This window comes from Miscanthus floridulus, chromosome 9 (assembly GCF_019320115.1).
Source record: "Miscanthus floridulus cultivar M001 chromosome 9, ASM1932011v1, whole genome shotgun sequence".
Classification (NCBI taxonomy): Eukaryota; Viridiplantae; Streptophyta; class Magnoliopsida; order Poales; family Poaceae; genus Miscanthus; species Miscanthus floridulus.
In genome coordinates, this window is record NC_089588.1 from 81,435,183 (window position 1) to 81,447,747 (window position 12,565).

Here is a 12,565-nt window from a genome sequence, read left to right on the forward strand (position 1 = left end):
AACTGTACTGTAACTCCCGGATGATCACTTACAGATAAGTTCTTAGGAAGAGGAATCTAAAGCATTTAGAAAGTAGCTAAACACTCCAGCCCCCTATTTCCAAGTTGCTAAAAAGTCATATTTTAATGTTTATTGCATATACCATTAGTAAAGTTACAAGATCAAGGTTTAATTGAGCACTAGCAAGGCTAACCAATGCATCTAGGGGAAAAGGTATAAGTACTGATCTATCAAGGTCACACATGCAACATGAATTAAATGTATTAAAGTTGATAGGAAATAAGGATAATCCCATGCTATACTTGCCTTGAACAAAGTGCTCCTGCTCATCAAAGTAGTACTCTTGATCACCCATGAATTACTCATTGTCTATACTCGATAATCACAGCAACATACAAGCATCTAGAAGCAATCATGCATAGCAACCAAGGCTATAGATTAGAACAGTACACCAATAGCATAGAATCAAGAAGAAAATTTTATAAAACGAATCTACATCTCACTACGAACACACAGACGCGAAGATCATAAAAATTGGAGCTAGAACAAAGAAGTTATGAATTAAACAAGATTTTCTTTAATAAAATAATAGATTAAATCTAACCTCAAATTTTAAGAGTTGAAAACATATCTAACAGTGGGATGAACATGAAAATTATGGAATTATGAACCTAACGCAACTTGAACGAACCAAATCGGAGTTAAAACGAAGATTTTATGGCTTAAACAAGATTAGTGGCAAAACTGTAAATAGATGAAAACATATTTTGAATCTAATCAGCAGGAAACTATGCTTTGTAAAGAAGAAAACATATTCTAGATTTGCACATTGGACTGCGGGTTGAGATCTAGATAATTATGAGGGCCGTTTTGCGAAGACGACAGGCGAAGGGGTATGGTTAGATTTGATCCGTTGGATCATGATTGAACGGCGTGGATTAGATTGGGGAGGGAAGAAGAGAGTGCTGTCGTCGGGCAAGGAAGCCGATGGTGGTGAGAAGCTCACCGGTGGAGCTAGATTGGGGCCTACGGACCACCACAGAGCAAAGCGAGGGTACGGGAAGAAAGAGGAAATGATGATGAACTCACCTAGAGGGAATACCAAGGCGAGGGATCGACGATGACGTGTAGTGGTTGCGTAGAACCAATGGCGGCGGTGGAGCTTAGGACTACGGGTTTGTTGTGGCTCGAAGCGAGGGTGGTACTAGCTCTAGGCTTAGATAGGAGTGCGGCGCAGCTCAAGGCGACTATTTATGAGTGGGGTGGCGTGGAGCGCACGCTAGCGGCGTAGTAGAGGCGAACTCGACGACGATGTCTGGCTCGGACGGAGTCCGGTGCGGAGACGAACTAGAGAAGAAGATAATCCCTACATGTGTAGGTCTAGGCTATCAGCTGAGACAAGCGAGGGAGGAGAGCACTGGGTAGCTACGCGGGTCTTCGGCTTGGCTGGGCCACAGCGAGAAGAAGAGAGGAGCGGCCCGAGAGGAAGGAAGAGTGGACCGGCACTGCTGCTTGGCAGTGGTGGCGTGCTGGCTGAAGCAGGGAGAAGGCGGCCCTGAAGTGGCGCTCTAGCACAAGTGGGGAGGAAAGGGGCCTACGGCGGTGGGCTGAAAACCTGAAGAGGGTGAGGGGGGAGGGAGAAAGAAATCCTTTTCTTTTTCTAAAACATATTTTCAGAACCAATTCCAATTCAAATTTAAATTCTCTTTGAAACTTTGATCAAAACCACACATCACAAAATAATATGCAGCGACATGTATGCAGCAAGCATGTAGATAAACCCTATAGTTGATTTTAATTAGCAAAAATTATTATTCCACTAGGTTTAAATGCTCACACCAATGCATAAATAAATCATTTTCTCCTATTTTAAAATGATTGCAAATTTTAGGGTGTTACAATTTATGATAAACATATGCAGCTACAACCACCCTTTCAAAGTCTTTATGAACAGGAAGCACAAGGGGTTGAAGATCTCATGTGTGGCAATGTTGGAGAGATTAATTGATTCAGAAGATTTCTCATGTGAGCATGGATTTGATGAGGTGTTAATGAAGTAGCTTCCATGCTCACTGATGTAATCTTCCTTTTCAAGCTCCAAGGATGTTTCTTCATGAATGTGCAATATTTTCCTTAGATTGGAGACTCTCGTGGTGATCTTCTCTAAGGCCTCCTCCAAACTTGGATGAGTCATGTTTATTAAAGAGGTTGATTTAAGCTCACCATTTGGATCTAAGCCAAGTTTGAATTCTACTCATAAGGCTTCGTCCTTGTCCATCCAATCTTTAGCAACGACATATAAATTCTTAATACATTCTAGCCAATTCTTAATACATTCTAGCCATTGTCGTTGCTCTTCTTAGGTCATCCTTGCTGGTCTTCATGATTTCTATACTTCGATTATCTTAATGGCTTTCTAGGGTCATCATGAGACTTAGGAGAAAGAGCATAAGAGAGATCATCGGGATCAAGGATGGGTTGAAAGATGGGTTCAAATAAGACATCTAATGTGGGCATAGAAGGGGAGAGGATAGGAGTGGCTTCTAAATGGCTTGGCTCTCCTTCTATGTCATCACTAGACATGCCATCCTTGAATTCTTTCCAATGTCCCACATGGGAATAAGGACGCTTTCTAAGAGATCCCTTCTTGAGAGGATTTGAATTATACTCTCTTGAAGGTCTCTTATGAGAATTTAATGCTCTCCCAAAATCAGCACCAAAGAGGTCATCCTTAATCTCAACAAGGATTTCCAAAGGTGAATTCCTTCTTCTTTTGGGGGATTTTGGGGTATTGATGATTTGTGATTGATAGCTAAACCTTGGGATTGGAGTGGTTGTGATTTGGCTATCAAAACTTCCTCTTCTTGATTGGGAGATGATTTCTTCTCTTTCTCGGGGAGTTCATAATGAATGCTACTGCAGGGAGTCCTTTCCACTAATTCTATCAAGCATAGCCCTTGCTTCACTAGCAGACAAATGAACAAAAGCTCCTCTAAAGGTTGCATCAAAGGATTCTCTAGAATCCTTGCTAAGACCCATGTAAAAATGTTGAAGAAGTACAAGGTCTTGAATGGCAAGGTTCGGGCCAGTGATGATTAGTTCATTAAAATGAATCCTACGATGTACCTAAGAAATTCTTCTTCTAGTTGTCTAAAATTTAGAACCTCTTTTCGAAGGCTGACTATCTTAGAGATGGGAAAGAAACGTAAACAAAATTTAGAGCATAATATTTCCCAATCTTGTTGAATACTTCAGTACGGTTAGACTGTACCATTGTTTAGCTTTCCATGTCAAAGAGAAAGGGAACAACTTCTATCTTAAGGTTCCTTCCTCATATATTGGCCTAATTTGGGCCAAGGCATATGTATGGTTGTGGGTTGTGGCATGAGTGCAACCACGGGTTCTATCATCATGAGATGTAACATGCACGCATGTGATTACGATCCAGATTGCGAGCCTGGCCCTTTCTTCTGCTAGAACAATATGCTGGTCCACCCCACACAGTGTTGTAGCTAACCACCACTGGAACAATGGCCAAATGATCGAGATGGGGCAGCTATGGTAGCAAAATACCTTGCGCCTGGCTAGTGTTGGCATGGCCTGCAGCGTGCATAGCATAAATGCAAACCGTTCTCTCTCTCAAAAAAAAGGTCTGTTCAAACTCCCGTAGGTATGAGTATGGGTTTTCATCGCCTTCTCCTGAGAAGTATTATCCTGAATCAGTTTTATTAAATACAGGCGTAGCTCATAACCAGGTGTTATGATAGGGTCTGAGGATTTTGGTGGCTTTAGGCTTGCGCTCGTGGGTTTAGCATATTGATAGATAGGAGTGGAATCCATGCTAAACAAAAAAGTAAAATAAAAGAAAGAACAAAAGATAAAATGTTAAGCTAGGCTCGAAGTTAATTTAGCAATTGTTTCCCCGACAACGACGCTAGAAAGCTTGTTGGTATATTTAACGCACATAGATAAATCCACAAGTGCACGGATACCGTTGTAGCTTTCACCCAAAAGTATTCCAAGTATCGTATCCATAGAGAAACGTGTAAGAGTAACTACATCTAATTTAACCTGGAGTAGCAACAAGACTTAAGATAATATGAGTATAGAGAAGATCACAAAGGTCTTCTAGTTCTAACTTCAGTAAGCTATGTCTTCTATTATTTAACTAGGGATATTACTAAGGGAAGCACAAGCAGAGTATATTTCCTATAGTAACTAAATCCTAGTAGGCCTACAAACTGGAGGTGGACTACAGAGGATTCAACAAGGCTATAAGAGTCACCCTCGCGAGCTACCACCGATCCATAATGTAGGGTACATCCACAAGTAACCTGACCTAAGCACCACGCTTACACCTACAATTACTACTTTAACCTAGAGCATACTATAGATTAAAGAACTCAAAGAGTTGTGAACCTTATGAGCAATATAAACATGATGCTTACTTGAATTAGAAGTTGATTACCAGAGAATCCTCAGAAGCAAGCTCAAGTAGAACTTGGATCCACCAAGGTACAAGCCGTAGAGTGAGCACTGACAGGCTGGCACCTCCTCCAAACTCTTTCCTCACTCTCTATCTCACTATTCTATTTATAAGACTAGATCTTATGGAGGACTAATCTTCTCTTCATTATTGGCTCTGATCCTAATGATATGAATTAGGATTTTAGGGATCTACTGAGAGAGGGGGATAGGGGCTAGTATATATAGGCGGGAGCATCCATCATGAGCCCTTGGATCAAACCGACTTAAAGGGTGGTGTAGATGCAACCTAGGAGGCGATGGAGAACAGACATAACGAGGCGGAGGCTGATAGGTGGCCCTAGGGGTCGAGCAGCCTATAGGTGGGGCCGGCCTGTAGTCCCTTAGCTCTCGCTTTGGTGTGGTGTCCTTTGGAGTCATCTGGAACCTTCTAGTGCCCGTTTCACAGTGGATAAGCACAATTAATTCTAACATGTAGGTCCGCCTTGACGGTTTTCTTGATAAACCCTACAGAAAATACAGATTCACCAAAACTCATGAAATTTATTAGTTTAAACCCCTAGACCTATGTTAGTGATCACAATTGTGCCCTTACACATGTTTTATTGATAGATTATAATGGTTGTTAACTACCATCAACAAGGACAGAGAGGGAGGTCATAATAAGATTCTTTGATGAAACCGATATATGAAAATAACTTTGTTTTATAGGACTGCTCGTTTGCACATAACTTTTGCAAGGCAAAGCAAGTCGAATGTTCCTCTCGAAAATCATATCGACTTCACAACGGTTATGAGATTCCCTTGTAGGTCTTCGCCACGTCTACAAGGGAAACTCCTCTCAAAAAAGGGGGTAGAAAGAAAACATGAGCTTCAATTAAATCCCTGATACCGTCATCACTTTTGGCTCGATGAGCTTGCCGAAGACTTCAACAAAACCTTCTCCAACATTTTGGAGAAGGAACCTTCATCATCAGCATAGACGACATCAACAAAACTCTTTCCAACACTCTGGAGAAGGAACCTTCATCATCGTTTCCGATGACTTCAACAAAACCTTCTCCAACATTTTGGAGAAGGAACCTTCGTCATTGACTATGACTACTTGAACAAACCCTCTCCACATTCTAGAGAAAGAACCTTTGTCATCGACTCCAATGACTTCAATGAACCCTCTCCAACATTCTAGAGAAGGAACCTTCATCATCGACTCCGGTGACTTCAACGAACCCTCTCCAACATTCTAGAGAAAGAACCTTCGTCATCGACTCCAGTGACTTCAATGAACCCTCTCCAACATTCTGGAGAAGAAACCTTCATCATCAACTTTGGTGACTTCAACGAACCCTCTCCAACATTCTAGAGAAAGAACCTTCATCATCGACTCCAGCGACTTCAACGAACCCTCTCCAACATTCTAGAGAAGGAACCTTCGTCATCCCCTCCGGTGACTTTAGCAAAACCTTCTCTAGCATTTTGAAGAAGGAACCTTCGTCCTCAGCATGGGTGGCACCAACACACCTACTCCAACATTCTAGAGAAGGTACCCTCGCCATGGACCTCGGCGGTGCCAACACTTCGGCAAGGGCTCACCTTCAACCTTGGCAACACCAACCGCAGCCTCACCAGCACATCGGCAAGGGGCTCGCCTTCAACCTCAGCAACACGAATAGCAACCTCGCTAGCACATCGGTAAGGGGCTCACCTTCAACCTCAGTGACTTCGACCGCACCCTCATCAACAATTTGGCAAGGGGCTCACATCGACCCCGGTGGTGCCAACACTTCGGCAAGGGGCTCGCCATCGACCCCGGCGGTGCCAACACTTCAGCAATGGGCTCATCTTCAACCTTAGCGATATCAACCGTAGCCTCACCAACACATCGACAAGTGGCTCGCCTTCAACCTCGGTGACTTTGACCGCACCCTCACCAACACTTTGGCTAGGGGCTCGCCATTGACCCCAGTGGTGCCAACACTTTGGCAAGGGGTTCGTCATCGACCTCGGCGACATTGACCACACCTTCGCCACACTTCACTAAGGGGCTTGCTGTCGACCTCGGTGGCATCAACCGCACCCTTATCAATACTTTAGCAAGAGGCTCGCCATCTGACCTCAGTGTTACCAACACTTTGGCAAGGGGCTCTCCATCGACCTCGGTGATATCGACCTCACCCTCACCATCACTTCATCAGCACCTTGACCTCACATTTGGTTTGAAGATCCATACCCGCCTTCGGCACCATCTACATCACCATCGCCTCACTTGTCTGCTTTGACATCAACTTCTACTCTGCTAGGCTACCTTCAGCATCAACTACTTTCAATGACGATTTCAACTTTGCCCTGCCATCACCCTCAGCCAAAGTGAAGAACCTCCCCCAATGTTCATCGTCAACACCGTCGACACAAAGCCTCCGCCTGCTCATAAGCACCAGCTAAGAGGGGCTAAGGGGGTGCATTGGGGGACCAATTCAACCTGGAGGACATGTCTTGCCCGCTGCTCCTGAGCCAAAGGAGGAAAGCCCTACCAGCTACAACAACTACTCCATCCATGTCCACCTTGACAAATGCGTCATCATCGACCTTCGGTGGCAACTCCCACGTCCATCTACGTCCGACGACCGTGACTGCTAGAATGACTACTTGCGCTACTATGACTACTTCAGCTATAGAGAGCTACTCCTGGTAAGGTGGAGACACTCACGGCAACTAAGTCAAGAAGGAGCTAATAATTCATCGACCTCCTCAATCAACAAGTCATCATCATCATGTCATGGCCATCGACCCTCGCCGCCTAAGCGCTTCCTGCTATGAGGCATCGAAGCCTAGGATTGACTAGGGAATTGTACTCTTGGACCTTTTTCCTATTATTAACCATTTTCGCTTGTTGGTTTCAGCCAGACTTATTCAACCAGCCAATAGTGTTTTCTTCTCATAATAAACCAGCACCAGCCAGCCCAAACCAGCTCAGAAACCAACCAGCGAACACGCTGATTATAGCGACTAGGCTTTGTTGTACCACCAAAACCTAGTGGCTAAGGGACTTTTGTGGGGGTAGGGGCGGCTGTGCCTACCCCCTCCATGTAAAAAGGTCTAGTGCCTAGTAGGTATGAGTACCTTCGAGTAAATTCTTGAACCAAAAGGAGTGGGTAGAAAGATGCATCCTCCCACCTCCCCCTATAAATAGAACCCAAGGGCAAAGAGGAAGGGGCTCTCTCTCTCCCCACTCTATTCTCCTGTGTGGGACTAGCTCCCTAGGTTTTCCTTCACCACGGTGAAGGTACCTTCGTCCTTGCGAAGGTACCTTTGTCCGGCCAGGTGAAGATACCCGAAGGTACCTTTGTCCGGCCAGGTGAAGATACGCGCGAAGGACTACATCCCAACAATATTACTTTCCCTTCATTTAATCGCTAGTACGGAAGCTAGTACTCCCTCTGTCTCTGAATAAATTGATTTCTAGAGTTGTCTTAAGTCAAACATTTTAAATTTTGATTAAATTTCTTGAAAAAAACATTAAGACTTATGATATCAAATTATTATCATTAGATTTACAATAGAATATATTTTTATAAGATGCTTATTTTATGATATAGATGTTGTTACTTTCTTCTATAAAGTTAGTCAAACTTAAAATAGTTTGAGTCACACTGATTCTAGGAATTAATTTATTTGGGCACAGAGGGAGTATAGCATTCTTTTTAGGGCAGTGAAGATTTCATAAGATGGACATTAATTTAGTTAACGTGGCATAGCAGAAACGAAGAGAGATTTTGCTCAAAAAAAAAATGAAGAGAGATAATTAAAACTGTATAAGATGAAATGAGTTTAATTTATCCACACGTTTAAGATGCATTAGACTATCTCCAATAGGTGATCCATATGGGCATCCAAATCTAAAATGGGTAGCAGGAGACCCAAAATTAGCCTCTTACCTATACGGAAGACCTATTTTGGGTTGTCTGAGAGGCACAACCCAAATATGAATATCCTCTCTCTTAAAAACCTATTTACAGAAATAATTCTCTTTTGGGTCCTGTTGTTAGAGAGGATGTCGAATAAGTATTGAAACCTTCGACTGTAGCGCTAACCAAGCGTGAATGAATCTTGTATTTTGAGTGTTGTCGTTGGAGATAGTCTTAGAGTTTTGGAACCATGAAACTCCTACGGACCTTTCAGCCGATGTTCTTGTTCCCTAATAATCCCGCGATGATGAACCACACTCCGTAATCCACACCGCTTAATTAACCCGACTAACCAGCAATTTCTGTATCATATTCTCACGAAAAAAAAAAGCAATTTCTGTATCCTAATCCAAACCTCGCCATCATCCCCTCCGTCAGCCTCCTCCCTTTCCTACTCGGATTCCATTCCATCCACCAGGTCTCATCACTGTTCCCCTCATCCCCTCCCCTCCCCTCCCCTCAACCTCAAGAATGTTCTCGCCTTGATTGTGCCACCCAGCCCCGGGCCAAATTTTCCCTCCCGGCAAACCAGTGTCACTTTCACCTTTGCGGGGTTGAATTGAATCCTGTGGGTTTTGTTCGCCTTTTGCATTCGTCGGCGCCGCCTGTTTTCTTGCGGGCCTCTCCCTCTTTCTCTGCTCTCCGCTTGGTGGCCCCTCTCACCGTCACTTGCGTGCTGCTGCTGTTCTTCCCGCGCCCCGGCCGATCAACTGATCCGTCCTCTTCTTCCCCGTGCCAGCTCCCCTCTCATCGAATTGATCGCTGGATCGACCGACCGCAGTCGTTGGGTCTGTATGCTCTGAACTTCTGATTCTTGGTTTGATCTGGGTTCTTTTGGTTTGGTTTTCTCCAGTTCTTGGGAGGGTGAAACGGCATCCTGATTTCGTGGATTGGATGCAGGCAGGGGAGGGGAGGGAAGGGCGCCGACGATGGCGGACTTGGTGGGGCCGCGGGTGTACAGCTGCTGCCATTGCCGGAACCACGTCTGCCTCCACGACGACATTATCTCCAAGGCCTTTCAGGTGAAGAGCTGGAGCTCCTTCTCAGTTCTTGGGGTGATTTCAGATTCCTTCCTAACCATGGTCCTAGTTCTTCAGTAACAGTAGTGTCCCCCCCCCCCCCCCCCCCCCCCCCCCAAAAAAAAAAGAGAGAGAGAGTAGTGTTGGGCGCATTGTTTGTGAAATCCTATAATTTATCTGCCATCAGTCAGTGACTCAGCGAGTAAAAAAATTCCTTAATTAGTCTATTCATGACAACACTATTACACTAGTAGCTTGGCTGCAGTAGAATTGAAGAAGCTCAGCAGCAACCTAAGAAAGCCTGTTTACTTGCTGCATTCCTATTTCATCAGTTTGAACTGATTTTCATTGGTTGCTGCATTTCCTAGTGAGACCTGAATTCGTCTCTCTGCAGAGTAGAGAAGAACAAGCTGTAGTTTGATTTTTTTTGGTTTGTCTAATTGTCTTTGAAGGATGATGTTGTCTCTCCCTTGCTCTTCTGACTGTTCTAGGGACGGAATGGCCGTGCATTTCTGTTTTCTCATGCCATGAACATAGCTGTGGGGCCTAAGGAGGATAGGCAACTCATGACAGGCCTTCACACCGTTGCTGATATCTACTGCCGTGACTGCCGTGAGGTGCTAGGGTGGAAATATGAGAGGGCTTATGAGGAGTCGCAGAGATACAAGGAAGGGAAGTTCATATTTGAGAAAGCAAATATTGTTAAGGAAAATTGGTAGCGATTAATGGTTCGGTGTGTTGCAACCTTATTTTCAAAGATGTGATCAATGTCTTTGTACATAGCTGTCTGTTGTTGCCTGTAGGTTCCAATATTGGGCTGCATGATTTTGTTCATGCCATTTGTAATCTGCGCCTGTTACTGTACATTTCTGTAAAGAAGACAGATGCATGTTTATCTGTTTGGTGACCGTTGTCATCAACCATAAGTGAATGACTCCTTTTTTGTTATTTTTCCAGTTGTGACCCATCAGGAGCTTTGCTAATTCCAGGCTATAACTTGCTACACTCTTAATAAAAAAAGGTCCTAGTGTAAATATATCAGCCTGCCTTGATTCTATCTTTTGTTGTTGAAGTTACAATTGCAGAGGAATCATGTTGCACTTGCCGAATGATGTTCTTCAATATGTAATTTCCTTCTCTTCTTGTCTGTATGACCAATATCTTCTTTGCTTGGATGTTTTTCCAGATTCTTGTCTTTGGAATGTTCTCTCTTGTTTCTCTCCTCTAATTTCAAATCCATGCCACGTTTTTCAATGTTCATCCTAGGATGGTTAGGATTGTAATTCACAGCAGTAGAAATTGCATGATCAACATCCTTTATATCAGATGCATTTGCGCCATAACAGAAAACTTGGATGCTGATTTGCTTGAGAGATTTAAGGTGCTCAATGCCAAATCTGTGACTGTATGGCTTTGCTCTGATTACATGGATTGTTGTGTGTAGCCTCTCTAGCTTCGGGAATGATGCTGGTTCGAATAGCAAGCAAGTTTCTTCACAGCTGAAGAAGAGCTCTTTCAAGTATGGGAATCCTACTCCATGAATGACAATTGTATCATCTTTCTGAGGTGATTTCAACCATAAGTCGAGACGAAGTAGGGAAGGCAACTCTCTGAGTATTAATATGTCTTCATATGCTAGTTCTGCGATGTTAATGTTTAAATCAATGAGGTTGCAGAGTGGTGCCATCCACCTTGGTACTCTTGGGAGGAAGTAATATGCTGATAGTCTGAATTTTTGAAGGCTATTGGGTGCTGGCGACCAAGAATCCAGAAACTCAAGGGAACCTAAGTTGCGACTGCAGATTGCAAAGGATTGAAGGTTTCTTGTGCCCAGTTTCCCTAAAGTTCTCATCAAAGCCTCTTGGTGCTTCACATTTCCAGAAGTAAAATCTGTCCAGTTGATTGCAACCTCCTTCAAACTTTGCAGATTACCAAGTTCTTGTACTGCACATGCTGAACTGCGACAAATGTCGAAACCTAGTATGGCTCTTAGGGATGCCATGCTCCCTATACCATCTGGTAGCTTTACTTTTCCCCATGTATGGCCACCACTGAGTATATACTTGAGTTGGTGAAGACCAGTTATTGTTCCAGGTAACTCTTCTATATTTGTATCTCTTATGTCTAGTGTTTCCAAAGTTTTCAGGTCTCCTATTTGTGGTGGGAGATTAGAAATCCATGTCCTCCGGAGGTTCAAATACTTCAAATGAAACAAATTGCTGACCTCTTTCAGATAATTTTCGCTGAATCCTTGGTATCCCTCGAGATTTAACACTCGCAGGACTCTAAACACAGATAAAGGAGGTATGAGGGTAGCTTGTACAAATGAGGTTAGTGTCCTAACATGATACAAGTTCATTTCCCCTTGCATTTTTGATGTTTGTGAGTCACACTGGATAGATAGTCGACGAACAGTATCTTGAATAAATGAGGATGGAACTGGATGACCACCGACCAAAGTGACAAAATTCTCTTCAATGGCCTTTGATACTATAAGCTCAAGCATCACATCATGAACCTTGCAAGCATGAGCGCTACCATCACAGTTTATTTCCATTGGTTGGACCATGCTTCTATTGATGAGCTCATTGAAGTAGCCCTCTGCGACATCTTCCACACTTAGACCTCTTTCTAAGCCAATAAATCCTTCTGCAATCCACTGCTGAATCAGACTATCCCTTTCAATCTTGAAGTCCTCTGGATATAAACTGAGGTATAGCAAACATGTTTTCAGGTGGTAAGGAAGGTCGTAATAGCTGAGGGAAAGTATCTGTTTCATGCCTTCTAAATCAGGATTCTTTTCTAATGCAGAACCTATGGAAACAAGCAATTTTTCCCATTGTTCCTTCAACATGACAGGCTTGCTGGCTAACAAGCTAGCTATGCTTATTATAGCCAACGGTGAGCCGCAACATTTTTTCAGTATCTGTTCTGAAACTAACTTTAGTTGGGGAGGGCAACCATCCTTGTCGCCAAATATTCGCTTGAAAAATAAGACCTTTGAATCAGATTCATCAAGCGGTTCAATTCTGTATACACAATCATTAGGGTCAGAGCAACACGACTTTGCTACTGACTCGATTCGTGTTGTTGTTA

General features: G+C 43.5%; 2 protein-coding genes across 3 annotated transcripts; one reads left to right on the forward strand and one right to left on the reverse strand.

Moving 5' to 3' along the window:
* The first annotated feature begins 9,106 nt into the window (after positions 1-9,106).
* Positions 9,107-10,428, forward strand: LOC136482258 (protein yippee-like At4g27745). Of its 2 annotated transcripts, none has more exons than XM_066479479.1 (3): positions 9,107-9,238; positions 9,351-9,472; positions 9,961-10,428. In XM_066479479.1, the coding sequence occupies exons 2-3, from the start codon at positions 9,380-9,382 to the stop codon at positions 10,186-10,188; spliced, it is 321 nt and encodes a 106-aa protein (XP_066335576.1). In that variant the 5' UTR covers positions 9,107-9,238; positions 9,351-9,379; the 3' UTR covers positions 10,189-10,428. The 2 variants fall into 2 exon arrangements, with proteins under 2 accessions (XP_066335576.1, XP_066335577.1); XM_066479480.1 differs by having other exon boundaries at positions 9,111-9,242.
* Positions 10,429-10,559: 131 nt separating this feature from the next.
* LOC136480165 (disease resistance protein PIK6-NP-like) lies at positions 10,560-12,323 on the reverse strand. The gene has a single exon (XM_066477795.1). The coding sequence runs from the start codon at positions 12,321-12,323 to the stop codon at positions 10,560-10,562; it is 1,764 nt and encodes a 587-aa protein (XP_066333892.1).
* Between the last annotated feature and the right edge of the window lie 242 nt (positions 12,324-12,565).